Raw genomic sequence first — 17,096 nt, 5'->3', positions numbered from 1 at the left:
AGTATTGACGGCAACAGAACCTATTGATAATACAATACCATCAGTTAGAAAATTTGGCTAGAGTTTGTATTCGCACGCATGGGATTCAACTCCTATTCACCCCAATCCAAACACGGTAAACATCAAATCAGATCTTCTAATACGATACAATACATCCCAAAAGGCGTACCGAAACAAGCCCTTAATGTAGCTAGCAATGTATGAGGTCCGCTTTGATGCGTGCATAACATCCGTTCTGTACATCACATGCAGTACCTCATGTTTTCTTTCTTTCCCAAAAATCAGGTCCGTCCAGAACTCAAGTGGGCCACGCCATGCACAAAACTTGTAAAATCACGTGTTGTGGCCCACATGATTTTTTGTGGTGACCATTCATCCTGGTTAGGCCCATCTTACGAATGGATTGGACGGCATATAAAAAAAAACAGTGGACCCCACAAGCTACATAATTTTTAATGGTGCGTCCGCATCCCAAATGTTCCATGAGGTACGGCCCACCTGAGTTTTGGACTGGCCTGATTTTTGGAAGCCAGCGAGAGAACATTAGGTCGGTCACATGATATATCAGTCGGATGCAATGAAAATATTACGATGGGACCCACACGTCATTTTATAGAGAGAGAGAGACAGAGAGAGAGTGAGGGCCAACCAATACGAGTGGGCGGTTGAGAGAAGTCGTTTCGCGGCATCCAACGATGGAGACAGGTGCGCCTGCCTTAAAACCGGGACCGCGACCGTCCATGTGTCTGACCTACCCTAAAATATAAAAGACAAAAAACTAAAAATAGACCCTCGCCCTCTCTGCCTTTGTGGAGGTTGGCTGGGTCCACCTCCTCCATTGGCTATGCATCTCCAACACACACGTGACTCGCTACAGATGGAAGAGAGGGTGAGGGTCTATTGCTCACTCCACACGTGTAATTGAGGAACAGTGTGGGAAATCGTTCTCGAAGTTCATGCCCATCTGATCATCAGGTCGTCCACATGTATACAAAAACCAATTAACGGTTGGGAAATATCGACCGGCGGTCTATTTGCATGTGTGGCCTTCTGGATGATCTGATTGGCTCCGCGCAGGGGTTATCCCCTACGTGCGGCATAGAACTCTCACACTCTCGAGTAATTTCGCTTGTAGTTCTCCCACACGACCTTACTGCGGCTTACAGGAAGATCGAGCTCTGTGGGCCCCACTATGACCTGTGTCGGACATCTGAACCGTGCATCTAGTGAGTTTTCTGTAGGCGATTGGTTCTCCAGAAAAAAATAAAATCAGCCGAAATTAATGTGGGTTACACGATCTCGAATATTGCAAAATCATGCCTAAAACATATAAATTCATTTCGTGGGGCCTACCTAAGTTTTGAAATATCCTGATATTTGGTGAGACCCCTCATCTAAGAGGGATACTCATAATTGATGGGTCAGATTTCTGAATCACATAGCGATGTGACCCACAAAAAATCAAGAAGGTTTTAATGGGTGGGCATACACTCTCAAATCTTTCCTTTGGTATGGCCCACCTAGGTCATGTATCAGTATTTATTTTCGTTCCTAGGCCTAAAACGGGGGGAGGCATCTGATAGACGGGGTGGATTTTCTATACACATCATGGTGGGGTCCACAGAGCTTGACCTTGCACAGTACTGTAGGTTTTCCTTTTTTTACAAGTGGGGCCACGATTCAAGGTTCGGAGATGCTGGACCACCTCTGAAAAATGTCCTCATTGTACAGTGTAACTTTTCAATTTGTGGACTGAACTGAAGTAGACTGTCAGAAAGAGAAGGAATGCAGCCACAGTCCACATCGAAAGATCTGGAGCAGGATCTGCCGATCTTGGAGATTTTTAAGGCACCGTCCATCCAAAGTGGGCCCCAACAAATCAATGGACTGGATCACCAAACCATGGACTTCCCGTGTACAACCTGAAAATCCGAGTTGATGAACAATTGCATCCTGGTTCGTCAGAACAAGAACAATGTCCTGATGCACTCAAGTAGGCCCGATGGTTTGGTGATCCAGACCGTCGATCTCATCAGGTGGATGATAGATGGAGGCGTGGCTCAAAATAATTTTCAGATTGAAAGATGCTAGAGATCCAATCTTTGACCTTTCTTCTTGGCCTTGTTTTTTTAACCCGTTAACCATCTGAAAATGAACCTGGGATTTTTTAAAGGAACGGCCCACCTACAGTTAGACTTATCACCTATCGAATCAACGGTCTGGATTACTGAACCATGGCTCCATTCACATTTATTCTTAAAAGAAGACGGTTGTTAGACAAGAACAAACCCAAACTAACTCCAAAATTCCAAATCAATCCATCCCTTGTTTTTCTCCATTTCTATTTTCAGAACGTTCGGACCCAAATCTGATTGTCGTGCTGAGTAAACTCTGTTGGGCCCACCGTTAATGTATGTGATTTATCCACGCCGTCCATCCGTTTTTTCAGATCATTTTATTAGTTGATCCCAAAATAGAAGCGTATACAAAGCTCAAGTGGACCATACCACAGGAAACAGTGGAAATAATGATTTCCACCGTCGAAACATTCCTAAGGCCCACAGTAATATTTATTTGTCATCCAACCAGTTCATAAGATGACATGGACATGGATGAAAGGAAAAAAAAAATATCAGCTTAATCTAAAACTTCTAAGGCCCTCAAAAAATTTTCAATGGAAAAAGTTAATTTCCACTGTTTCCAGTGGTGTGGTCTACTTGAGAAACAAATATGTTTCATTTTTGAGATATATCCCTAAAATTATCTGATAAAATGGATAGACGGAGTAGATTAAATACATGAATCACGTTGTGCACCACAGAGTTTACTGAGTACGCTTAGCCTATTGAGTTACTCAGTACGGAATCCGCTCCCGCTCGGACCGGACGCGGATTGCATATTGGTGGACGGGGATTAAATACTGACAGGTTGAGTAGCGAGACTCGCTACTGAAGTGACGTCACCAAGTTCTGTGGACCCTACTATGATGTTTTTATTGTATCCACAACGTCCATCCATTTGGAGATATTATTTTAACGCATGAAAAAGAGAATGAGACAGATTCAAAGCTTTAGTGGACCCCACCATAGAAAACAGCGGGAAGATTGATGCCACCGTTGAAACCTTCTTAAGGCCCACCGTGATGTCTTTTCGAAATCCAACCTGTTCAAAAGTTAACAAAGACATTAGAGAAGGGAAAACACAATTATTAGCTTGATTGAAAACTTTTGTGGTCTTTAGAAGTTTTTAACGGTGGTGTCACTCTCCCCACTGTTTTCTGTAATGGGTCCACTGGAGCTTTATATGTAGCTCATTCTTCGAATCTTACACTAAAATGATCTCTCCAGATGGATGGACGGCGTGGATACAAAATATACATCATGGTGGGGCCCACAGAACTTGGTGACGTCAGTTCAGCAGGTAGTCTCGCTACTCAACCTGTCAGTATCCAATCGGCGCCCCATATGGGTACGGATGCCGCTACTGGTCGAGTGGTCGGCGCTCTGTGGGCCCCACCATGATGTATCTGTTTTATCCGCTTTGTACATCCATTTTCCAGCTTATTTTAGGAAACGATTACAAAAATGAGGTAGATCAAAGGTGTACATACCACTGTTTTATGTGGTACGGTCCATATAAGACTCTGATGTACGGCTCATCGTAGGAACTGAGCTGGAAAAATGAATGGACGGCGTGGATAAAACACGTACATCATGGACGGCGTGCAACAATCTATCCTTATAACTGCTCCACAATTCCACACATACTCCGAACTATTTTCAGGTGCCCTGCGTGTACATGCACCACATATGCAACGCGTGCCAACGCGTGCCTCTTTGCCTCTGGAGGCAACACGCGCCAATATGCCGCGTGTGCTTGTGAGTTGTACGTCCGGAAAACACTCGTCAAATGAGAGCATCTTCAAGTGCCCGGACGCGGAGGACACGTCAGTACAATAGCCACTAGGTACTGGTCGGTGCTGCGTGGCCCCACCATAACGTAAGTGTTTCATCCATTTCGTCTTTCCATATTTATTTATTTATTTATTTTTTCATATAATTTTATATTATAAGCTAAAAAATAAGGTAGATTCAAATCTCAAATGTACTACATCACAGTAAGCAACGTTGATCCAACGCCCACCCATTAAAAACTTCCTTGGCGTGTTTGGACAGTAGTATTAAATTATATTAAACGTGATTGCATTAGTAATTCTATTTTGAAATTCAGAATGGCATGTTTGGAAGGAGTATGAGATGTGATTAAAATTAACTTTGTATACACTGAAAAATTAACCTTGTATTAGAAAGTGTGAGATGGGGTTACTAATTCCACCAATGATGGATTTTTGCTTCATCCAGGTTTAATTCAAATGCAATTTGAAAGTAAATCTTAAAATTTATTTTTTAATATATACATTCTAAACATAATATTAGAAAATATGGGATACACCTAATCCTTACATATGCATTTATTGTAATTTTTACAATTCCATCCACCTCAATCCAACCTAATGCAACTGGCTTAACAGGCCCTTAAGTTTATAAAAGTTTTGAATCTAGCTTCATGTCATACCTAATCAGCCGGTTGGATGTCAAATAAACACTACATCAAGCCTTAAACTTATCTGAAAATGTGGACATTCAATCACTATTATTTTCCTGTGGTGCAATCCACCTTAAATTTAAATCTACATCATTTTAGCTTCCTAAAATTATCTGAAAATATAGATCAACAGCATGGATAAAACATATACATCATGGTGGGATCCTCATAGCACCCATAAGTGAGAGCCTTACTACCTCAATGGTGTCGGGCCACTACCCAGCTGTCATTAACCAGGAATGGACAGTGCCTCCAAGGGGTTGCCATTATGTCACATCATCTATCCATTTTTTTCTTATTATTTTTGTCTACAAGTTCAAAAAATAGATATGTCTAAGGTTCAAGTGGACATGAGTAATAATGATAATAACACCCATAATTGAACCTTCCAACTACCCACCTTATAGTTAATTGCCATCTAACCTGTTAATAAAGTCACATAGACTTTGACAAAGGGTGAATATAAATATTAGTGTATTTCAAAACTTCTAGTCTTGAAACGGTAGGTCTCCAATCTCCATTATGTGGACAAATGAATGGATGATATAGATAATACCCATAGGTTAGTGTGGCTCCTCAAAGCCCTTGTCCATTGCTGGCCACGGACAAGTGGCGTGATACCCATCCCACATCAAGCTTGCCACAAGTTGGGCTGTGAGGGCCCTGCCATGATTTATGGGTTTTATTCACACATTCATTCTTTTTCATGTTACATTAGACTACAGGCTAAAAAAAGAACTTCAATTTTTCTAAACAAACAAGCTAGAATATAAGACTACTTTAAAAGTTATGTTATGTAGCACCCAATCTATTTGGGAGAGAGATATCTGGCATATCATTTTAGCTTGAGTCATTAGAAATGATGTGGACCAATGAGACCCAATGGCATTAGAATTTCCTGTGCCTTCAATATAGACGATCTACACTTAATTATAATTTCTAACTTATATATTGATCGAGTTCAGGTTGGGTCGGACAACCCAAGACCTCAACCTAAGCTTGACCTAACTTTTGTCGGGTTGGTGTTTATATAGCCTAGGCTTAAGACCAAACCCGATGCATCCTGCCGAAGCCCAACCCAATGTCGGGTCAGTCATGGGTTGGATGGGTTGAACCCGCCTGACCACAATGATGTTTATTTGCCATTCAACCCATTTGTATGATTACACGAATTCCGATGAAGGGAAAATATAAATACCATGATTTGATCCGAAACTTTTGTGACACCCCCAAAGATTTAATAAAGTTTTGATCCCTACTTCATGGCTTACAGAAGCTTTGGATTTGCTTCATTTTTTAGCTCATAATATTGAAGATATATAAACAGTAGATGGACGGTGTATATGCAATTCACGCATCAAGGTGGCCTCTTAGAGCCCCCAGCCTATGCATAGCGAGCTCAGTAAATAAGTAGTCCCAAATCCCAATATGCGACCGGTGCCCCATGTGTCATCATGCAACACACGTGTGCCAATGTACATATGCCACATGTGCCACAATTTATAAATGCTCTATATTTGCCACGTGTGCTAGTGTGCCACTGACCATCTTCAAGCTCCCCAGCGTGTCACGTGTGCCAATGTGCTGCTTACCATCTCTAAGAGCTTTACATGCATCCAATGTGCTACATGAGGCAAGCTTACCAGTCCATCCTCAATCACACACGTGCTACATTCCATAATCGAATAAAAAAATAAAAATAAAGAAAATCTTGGGACAACAGCTTTAGCTTTCCCACAGTTTTCAGAAGACAGTCTTTCCCGGAAACAACGTTTCATTGTTTTATCTTTTTACAGAATCCAAACAAGCAACGATAAACGACTTCTTTCCTTACATTCCATTCCACGTATACATCCCCTCAGTCTCGAAATCCAAACACCAACATCAACAACCACAGCAAAGATAATAACAACAACTTCAACAATCTATGGTTGTTACAGCCACTGGTTATGGTCGAATTCCAATCTTCCATTTTCTTTCTTAGCTTATACTGCTAATCACAATCACAACAGAGAACAAAAGCAGGTAAATTAACATTCTTCAATTGAAATCTAATCCAATCAAGCACTTGATTTGAACGGTTTATAGGTCTTGAGGTCATGAGTCACACCCGCAATCGAACCAGCAGCAGCAGCAAGAGAGATTATCAGACAGGACATACTGAGAATCTGGAGACATATCCATCTAGTACTCCATTTGGGTATTTTCTTCTGAGCAATGTACATCTCCACCGGGAAATATACAGTCAGCGGCCAGAACCCAAATGCGCCGAGTATTCCTACGACGTCGTTGAAGAACGGGAGGAGCATGGAGATGACAGTCGTCAAAACAACGAATATCGACCGCCAGACTAGCCGGAAGAGATTGAGTCTGTAAGGGCGGCAGCCTGGGATTGGGATTGGGATATCCTTCGTGATGAAGTCGCTCTTCGGCCATCTTTTAGTAGCTGATTTCTCGACGAATGCGAACAGGGGCTGGCAGAAGACTTGATAAGCTCCAACGAGGTGGATGACGATGGCGGCGTTGGCAATGTCAAGAAGCCAGAAGGGGTTGTAGAAGCCTTTGCCAGTGAGGAGATTTCCGGGAGCATTGTCGCCGAATGCGGCATAACCCATGCAGCCGCAGAGCATGTAGAAGGCGGTGGTGACGGCGACGCTGAAAACGGTGGCTTTTTTCATGGTTTTGGATTCCGACGGTGGAGATTTGATGGTGTCTTGTATTTCAATGAGGATGATTGAATAGGAGTATGCGAAGGCGATGTCGCCGAGAGCTTGGAAGCTTCTCCATATCTTCTGCATTTCGGTGACTTCCGGTCCGATGCTTATTCCAGTTAGGCTGCCTTTGAAGGTTCCTGTCTCTGTTTAATGGGAAGGAGAATTCAGAAATTTTGAATTAGTAGAAGAAATTGGGCGTGTTTGGCTGCAATTCATGATTTAGAATCTTGATACAAACCTACAACTTTGGCGATTCCGAGGCCGAGGCCGATGGAGGAGTAGGTGAAAGACATGATCGCTGCGACAATGGAGAGCCACCATAGCTGATCAAAGTCAGGGATCTGAGAAAGGAGGATCTCCGAAATGCCGAATATGATCATGTATGGATTGCTCGACATGTTGCATGGATTCTTTTGGCCTTTCTCGTGGAAGCAGTTGGTCCGTCTGATTGCTCTGGTGGGACCAAACACAAGAATAATCAGTACTAGATGTTAATATGATATTTGAATTTTAACTTAAAGACACCAAAATTAAAAATTTCAATCCTTGTGATTTTCATTCTTTCAGTTGTGTTTGTCAATCTAGATTTTAAAACAATCCTCTAATTTTTGTATACCACATTTTAGAAAAGAATGAAAAATAGTCATCTTTCTTCGAGGATTTTCATTCCAAGGTGAATTCAAAATCCACCAAATTCTCGATTTGGAAGAGAGCTAAAAAAGAGAATATAAACTCACAGCATGCTTATCGACGCTGCGATTGTGTAACCGATGGCGACGCCGAACAGATTGAGGTATTGAATCACACCACATATCTTAACCTTCACTCCGCCTGAAAAATCCAATTTCATCAAAACAATAATAACTACTTCGATTCTGTTTTTTTTTTGGGAAATTTGTAGAAGTTTCATTTACAGATTAAGAGAGAATCAGTACCGAGATTTGCTCGAACAGCATCCATGTAAGTGTAATTCCTTTTTCCGGTAACGGGATCGCCTGACCGGTAACAGTCGGTGAGGAGAGCAGAAGTGTAGTAGATGACGAACGAGAACAATAACATCACAGCTGGGCCAGCAATCCATCCCAGCTGACCAATGGCCCACGCCAACGAAAGTACGCCGGAGCCAATCACAGCCGTTATTATGTGGGCACTAGCAGTCCAGAAATTGCCTACATTCACGTGTATACACAGATTACACACTTACTACAACAAGAACCACAGATGGGATTTTGAAATGAACGGTCAGATTCGTTTTACCTGTTCTCTTGAGACGGCCATCATCGTCGAAACATTTAGAAGCGCCTTGTGTCTGCACGTCTATGGAAAAGTGATTGGTGGGGTGGTTACCGGAGAAAGTGCTCTCACCCATCTTAGCTAGAGAGGAGGACCACCGAAAGAAAGAGGGAGAGGACCACCAAATATGTAAGTATGGTGATTTTAAATAATGGTGTTAGTTAAATAAAAGAAGTCTGCAGATGAATGGAGGGGATTGGAGAGTCTTTACTGAGAGTGGTCACAACTCCCTAGGGTCACACGAACCCAGAAGGGCAGGGAGCACTGAAATTTTAGTAGGTCAGTAAATGAGAGAGAGGGATAGAGAGAGAGGAGAGAAGAATGATATGGGATGTATAAGGAGTAGGGTATATATAAGTAGTATGAGAACGTAAAAAGGGGTCTGCCCACGTGATATAAAGACTGAGAAGACGCACATGTCAACGACCGACGGCAATTTCCTTTTCCTTTCCTTTTTTTATTTTTTATTTTTTATTTTTTAAATAGAAGTATTGTACAGTGGTAGAGCCGAAAGTTGGAATCTGGTACAGTATCGGTCGGATTTTCGGTTTGGAATGGTGATGAACAGAAAGAAATATCTGAAATGGAGAATCCTAACTGTTTGAGTAGGTGTTAGAAGCATAGAGATGAAATGGGAAGTGTTTTGGAGGTAAGAGTCTCCTGATCTGGGATTTTTTGTATGTGGTCCATCTAGAAAGAGGATCTTCATATCAACAGCTTTGATTATTGATGTATTGGTCTCCTGAACATTGTATAATACAAAAAAGTTCAGACTGGGAGGTTCTTTGAATATAAGGTGATTGTTGTTTAATAAATTTAAATTTTTAGCATTAAATAAAAATAATTTAAAATATGATTGAAGTGTGTGGGTAAGCTGAGGCCATGGGTGTCTTGTGGCCCATCGTAGAAGCATACACCTGTCCCAACACATTTGCAGTGGAGAGGTGGTTATTGAATTGCTGTATACGGGGATTAGATGTATCGATGGTAATTGAGACGTGTGCAGTGGAGAGATGGTTTTTGTATGGCTACCTAGAGTGGGAAAGCTAGATGGATGGACGGCAATTGACACCTGTCCCAACACTTATGCAGTGGAGAGGTAGTTACAGCATGGCTATCTAAAGGTTGGAGCCAGAATGGCAATTGAAACGCGTACGGTAGAGAGATGGCTATAGCACGGCTATCTAAAATGGGAAACTATATGTGGGAATGGATTGGCTATCGCCCCTGCCACCGTCCAATGGTTGATGGTCGGTGCTATGTGAGCCCCACCATGATGTATGTGTTTCATCCATGCTGTCCATCTATTTTTATGCATTATCTTATGGTGTGATACCAAAAATGAGATATATCCCAATCTCAAGTGGAACACGTTACAAGAAACAGTGTTGAATGAAAGTTGACCATTAAAAACCTTTTGGGGTTATAAAAGTTTTGGATCGAGCTGATCTTTGTTTTTTTTTTTTCCCTTCATCTGGGTCTGTATGACATAATCAACAGATTGGATGTCAAATAAATATTACAATAGGCATTAGAAGGATTTTAATGGTGGATATTCAATCACTATTATTTTCCTGTGGTGTGGTTCACCTGATATTTATATCCTTGTCATTTTTGGGGGTAAAGCCCTAAAATGATATATAAAAATAGATAAACGGATGGATGAAACACATACATCATGATACCATGTCAAACAAACATTTACTTTAAAAGCTTAAGATGTCAGAACCCGGTGTATCAATGTATATCAGGGACTCTAGTACTTCAAGACTACCAGCTGGATGCGGATTGCTTGGTGACTCTGTGGCCATGAGCCCAATGCATCACAAGGTGTTTTATGCATTTTGTTTTTATGTTTTGCTCACTCATTCTAGGTCATAAGCCTTAAATTGAAGCACATATATGGTTTAAGTGGACCACATCAGACAAAATAAGGTGGATTGGACGTGCAAAATTGATAACTTGGTGGAGACTCAAAGTTTTGGATCAAGCTGATGTTTGTATTTTCCCTACAATTAGGTTCACGTGACCTTATAAACAGGTTGGATGACACATAAAAATCTGGTGGCCTTAAGAAAGTTTCAACAATGGACGTCATCATCCTCATGTTTCCCGCGGTGTGGTCGACTTTAACTTGGATATCCTTTCATTTTAGGCTTAGGGCCTAAAATTGGACGGAAAAATAGATTAACGGCATGGATAAAGCAAACACATCACGGTGGTACCCACAGAGTTATCCCACCATGGAAGTCGAGGGTGGCAGTGTCACTACGCAATCCACGTCCTTGCCTACACTACTGTAACATCTCCCGCTTTTTCAGACTCCATTACGTAAGTTGAGTACAAATCAGACAAACCAAACCCAAAAAAAAATTAAAAACTCTGCTTGTTGTGAAACTACAATAAAATCAAACAGAAGATTGTCTTTCTTACCTTTTTCACTCCCTTCTCTCTCTTGTCTCTCGTCCTTTTCTGCTCAATCAATGCAAGAGAGACAGATCGAGAGAGAAAGAGTAATGGCCAGTGATGGGTGGACCTGATATTGCATTCTTCATTCAGTTGGGTCTGGTTTATATAATAAAAAGACGTGACTAAAATATTATTTTCTCATTCATCAATCATGCCCACCTCCCTTTGGCCATTACATGATCACAGGCCCAAGTGAATGTACACAGTCATTTCAGTTTGTACAAGTGGGGCCCATTTTGAATTATCCAAATTGTGGGTCCCATGTGGCCCACCATGGATGGACCATTGCTTTAATATCTCTCATATTAGAAAATTCTATCCACCAATTTTGAGCATTTTTATAATCTATTTGAAGGCTATAATTTGAACGATCCAGATTGTCTTAATTGATGAGACTTGGGGAATGGTCCATCCACAGTGGGGCCCAATGGACTAATCATCTTGATCGACAGATCATGGGGCCCACTTGTACTAACCAAAAACCCAAGTACACAATACACGTCCTTGGATTAGGGATCGTACAAATTTCTCACTTTCTTGGGTTCTCACGTGTGTAGCCTTCTGACCATCCTTACTGATTAGAGAATAGGTTCCCTTTGTACGCTCAGAACAAATTTATCATATGTCCAGTAGAATGATTAGCCTGAGAAATGCTCCGGTGCTTTACTGCAATATACGTTATAGTGCTCCTTGTTGCATTTGGACTATTAGATAGTCTATTCCATTGATCTAGACGGTTCAACATGTCTAACTCATATTTCATGGCCCACCATGAAAATATCAAACTGATCTGACAAATATTAACCATTAGATCAATGGTGTCAAACATGGATGGTCAGGATCATCTACACGAAAAATGTCTAAGCAGCGATGTGATCCATCTATTTGCGGGGGACCGTCAACCATTGCTTATTCTAACGAATCACTTTTCTTGGGCAATGGTAACCGGACGTAGCCTGGGCGGATCCCCATATCCGTGACCGTGTGGCCCATCTTGATGTATGTTCCATATATCCATTCCGTCCTTCCGTTTTGAAAGATCATTTTAGGGCATTACTCCAAAAATGAAGCAAATACAAATATCAGGTGAACCACACCACAAGAAAAATTGGTGATTTAATACCCACCATTAAAACTTCCTGGCGCCACCAGAATGTTTATTTTACATCTAACCAGTTGATAAGGTCACAAAGACCTATATGAAGGTACCACACAGGTATCATCATAATCCAAAATTTTTGTGGCCCACAAGAAGTTTTAAATAATCAACCACCACTGTTTCCTATGGTATGGTCCACCTGAGATTTGGATCTGCTTTATTTTTGGCATCATGCTCTAAAATGAGCTGTCAAAAAGGATGGACAGCGTGGATGTAAGGCATATACATTATGGTAGGGCCCACATTCAGGGATCTTCCTAAGCCGCGTACATGTAACCATCCCATCTATGGTTTGGAAGGGGGAATGCTGTAGAAAATAAGGCCAAACCAATGATCCTTCAGACCGTATGATGAGTTTTATTTTTAGATGTCCCCAATGAAATTTGTTCTAATCTTAAATGGACGGTTTAGATTGATCAATTAAACTGTCCAAGCGAACCCAAGAAGCTAACGAGCACTATAGCTTATGTTGCTCGAAGAGTACTAAAGCATTTCCGTACACTAAATATACCAAAATTGATCTTTATGCCCTTTTTCGTCTCCTTTTAATTCTTCGGCTGAGAGAGAGAGAGAGATTACAAACCATCGATGACTGAAAAGAAGGGGCACCCAAATTCTCTTTGGCCACTAAAAATTGTTAATCATTACCAAATGCATACAAAAACAATGGTTCCCAAAGACTGAGGAAAGAAACACTACCTCAGTATCTTTGAAGTTTTAATTACTCTCTTTAAAATTTTCATTTGATTACTAATAAAATACAATGGAGGGCACTGATTATGTCGATTCCTATTCGAATGTATGCTGACGTGGCATAACTAGCAACACCCAATGTAGACCATAACCTTATATGGCTTTCATCATTAAGTTGTCCATCTCTTACTTTGTTTTTTAATTGTTTTTGCTAATAATGCATGTATTTTATGGGGCGGTTTGGCTAGTGACCCTAACTTCAGCCATCTAGTTTATGTCAAAGTTCTGTGGGCCCCACCATAATGTATGTGTTTCATCCATACTGTCCATCCATTTTTTCAACTCATTTTAGAGGATGAGCCCAAAAATAAATCAAATCCAAGTCTTACGTGGACCATGCCATAGGAAACAGTGGGGATTGAACTTTTACCGTTGAAAACTTTTTGGAGGCCACGGAAGTTTTGGATCAAGCTGTTATTTGTGTTTTCCTTCATCCATGCATGTATGACTTTATCAACAGGTTGGATGGAAGATAAACATTACAGTGGGCCCTAGGAACTTTTTAATGGTGGATGTTTAATCGACATCGTTTTCCTGTAGTGTGGTCCACCTCAGGTTTAGATCTGTCTTGTTTTTTGGAACATGCCCTAAAATGAACTGAAAAAATAGTTGGACGGTGTGGATAAAGCACATACATCATGGTGAGGCCCACATAGCTTTAACACTAGCTATTTGGCTGATGTTGGGGACACTAGGCAAACAGCGTCAGTATTTTATAAGGCAAGGTCCAATCCCAGCCCTACATGTTAGTGTGTAAGAAGCTGATTTGATACATGTGTGTATGATTAATGGAGAAAATAAGCTCCACCCATTTTCAATTATCTATGGGGTTTGCCACACTACATCCCAAAGCATTGAAAATGCATTGGATTGGTTTTTTTTTTCTTTCTTTTTCTTTTTCGATGATCCAAACGGTTCATACAATAGGGGGCTCATTCTAGATAAGAGATTTCCAAAAAGGATCTTACTTCGAAAGATGTAAAATCTTTGATTATTTAGAGGTTAACTAGACTTTCCATATTCAAAGAAAAATGTTCAAGTAAGATACGGCAACCTAACATATTTAGTTTTTGTCTGTTCCCATCTAAAGTGAGGGCCATCATATAAACGGTTTGGATCATTCAAATATGCCCCCACGTGTAAAAGCTAATGTCTCCATGCATCATGGAGCAATACGTCATGATTCGAAGCATTGTAGAAAAGTCTTATGTTAAAAGCTACGCAGAGTATATTTTGGAACATAAATTACTTTTACACTGGTACTTATCATACTAATTTAAGTAAAAAAAGTAACTTAATTACTTAACATAAGTTAAAAGGTAATTTATTTAGTGGTATCCAAACGGACCATAAGTAACTCAGAATCACTCGTATACGTTGCCCCAGGGAGCCCTGATAAAGATATGATCAGATGATCAGAACCTTCCATCCTTTTGTGTTTTCAGTGGCGTATGGCCCAATAATCACACAAAAAGGATGATCACGACCATTTGATTTGTAGAGTTGGACTGAACCATGCATAGAAGATTTTCTTTGCAGACTATAGATTAAGCTATAGATATTTGACACCCAGAATCACCCATCAAGTGCAAGGTTCTTACTGTTGGCAGTGTAGGACAAGAAATTAGACGGTTGGGATTATTAGACCATCTCTATATATGGGCCCAGTTGGGGTGGACCATTTGGTGATCTAAGTGATGCAGGGATTAATGTGATGAGGCGGATCACCGTCTTCCTCAAGGATTACTACTCTGAAGTCATGGAGTTTCTCTATACCGCTCATAGAGACTTCTCGAATTCCCTAGAAAAAAAAATAGAAATAATTTTAAGGTATATGGAAAAACCTTATTGAATGATTGATAGATGAAATAAATGAGTTTACAACCCTAACCCTTTAGATACGGATATCAAGACTAGGAAGAAGTTTAAAAATTAAATTATAACTAAAACTTCATAAAATTCGTAACATATTGTAGATAGTAAATTTTCTATTTATAGTAAGTGTCTTATATGGCATGTGAATAACTCCTAAAGCCCAATGGATGAAGAGTTATAATCAAGCTAAAACTTATTATTTACCATCAATGTGATGGAATCTCACAAATTCGATGTGGGGTGGATAAGGTAGTTCATCCTACTCCAAAATTATATATGGTACATCGATTAACTCATTATGATTTGTGAGATATGCTTGTTATAAGGTTCTAATAGTCCTGATGACTTCTGCCATTATTAAGTTATCACAATGGAATTTTGAAGGCATTTGGACAGTGAACGACATAAGGTTCCGGAGTTGAGCGGTGGGTGACTCGACAATGACCCCCTAATTTCAACAACGAATGGTAGTGCTGTTACGAAAATGAGTTTGAGTTGACTGGGATGAGTTACATCTAACTTAGACAAGTCATCAGATGCATTGTACTTTGTTTTAGTTGATATGTAAGTTGGAGATTGGACCACTGAACTTAGGGCAGTGTACTTTTTGGGTTCATTGACTTTAGGGACAGTGGATCGATTTCAATGCTAGCAATTTAATTGCATGTTGTTGTCGTTGGTCTCCTAACAGAGTGGCCACATAGGGTCGCTGGTGTGATGTTGGCTGTTTTGATTGCTATGTGGGTGGGCCCCACTACATGGGGTTAACCAAAGACCTTCGGTCCACTTATATGATGATGATGATGAAGAATTGTTTGACTTTCAGCGCGCGCGCACACACACAAATATATATATGCACGACGATCAAGATTGCCCAAAATGCGGGCCCCACCATGGATATTTTACATGTCCATAAATCTCCCCAGTGACGTTTGACCGTTGAATTTGTAGAGCTGATCATGTTTCTTTCTGTGCTTCCTTAATTGATGGCCACCTATTGAATAGTCTCATCCACAAGGAAACCCTCAATTTGGAAGCAATATATTGACACGATTATATGCCACGTGGATGTGTATGATCCATGATACTAAGGGCTCGTTTGGATACTACCAAACAAGTAGTCTTTAAAATAATTTTTTTTAAAAAAAAAAACTTACAATTACTTTTTTTAAAATTAAGTTTAGTTATTAATAACAAGGACTTTTGTTTTTAATCTTTATTATTATTATTATTATTATTATTATTATTATTATTACCTTTCAACTTTCAAAAGTTCTTTATTTATTTTTTACTTGTGACACGGCAACTAACAAAATTTTCAATGAAATATGCTATTTGTGGCCATGAACGCTTCCATGAGACATGAATCATTCAGCCGATGGATGAGTAAATGATGAGATAGGTACATGATGCGGTGGGACTAACCATTGTTTACAAGGATGGTAAGCTCAAAAGGATCATTAGATCCTTGATCAATGCAAATTTCAACTCGCCAGTGAGGAACACAAGATCATCCCATCTATGAAAATTGTGTCATTTGAATTACAAGGGTCATTTTTTGTAAGTTGGTATGAAAAAATTTCCTTGGGTGTCATGAATTTTACAGTGTACCGACTAGTAAATCTTTTCTACATGTGTTGCATGCATGAGCTAACTAGGACCATTTATCTGGAGGGCCATCATGTGGATGAGCTAACTAGGACCATTGAACAATTGACAATTGACATGGTTTGAGCAAAAAACTGAGCAACAATCAAGAACCAACATTAAAAACACACCAGCGGGCACTACAACCAATGAACACTGCAAACTATTTACATATGGCCCATTAGATCAACAGTTCAAAACGAAGTTGGTACTTTCATTGAGTGGCCCACACATATGCATTGATGTGGGCAGTGGATCATCCTGATCTTTTGGACCACAGTTGAGTGCCACTAGGAGTCTAGATGGATGAATAGATGGGATCTCTACCCGTGCTATGTTGGCGCTACGTCACTTTGTAGATTTATAATTGACAAATTTATTGATACAAATTATGAACGACCCACATCCAAGGCGGGCCTCACAAGAGGGATGACCCACATCGTAGGTGGGGCCCACATGATGGACGGTCCATGAGCCCCATACAATGGACAGTCCATGATAAAGGTGGGATCCACATGATGGTTGGTGGATATTGAAGGTGGGCCCCACATGTGGGACAATAACATTGATGGTGGGCCCTA

General features: G+C 40.4%; 1 protein-coding gene across 1 annotated transcript; it reads right to left on the bottom strand.

Annotated features, from left to right (window-relative positions):
* Positions 1-6,361: 6,361 nt before the first annotated feature.
* Positions 6,362-8,934, bottom strand: LOC131242670 (amino acid permease 3-like). Its single transcript, XM_058241465.1, has 5 exons — positions 8,577-8,934; positions 8,255-8,488; positions 8,057-8,150; positions 7,558-7,772; positions 6,362-7,462 (listed from the first exon to the last, which is right to left on the bottom strand). The coding sequence occupies exons 1-5, from the start codon at positions 8,686-8,688 to the stop codon at positions 6,666-6,668; spliced, it is 1,452 nt and encodes a 483-aa protein (XP_058097448.1). The 5' UTR covers positions 8,689-8,934; the 3' UTR covers positions 6,362-6,665.
* Positions 8,935-17,096: the final 8,162 nt, after the last annotated feature.

The sequence above is a fragment of the Magnolia sinica genome, chromosome 4, assembly GCF_029962835.1.
Source record: "Magnolia sinica isolate HGM2019 chromosome 4, MsV1, whole genome shotgun sequence".
NCBI lineage: Eukaryota > Viridiplantae > Streptophyta > Magnoliopsida > Magnoliales > Magnoliaceae > Magnolia > Magnolia sinica.
Note: the sequence above shows the minus strand (reverse complement) of the source record. Positions and strands in the feature narration are given on the sequence as shown.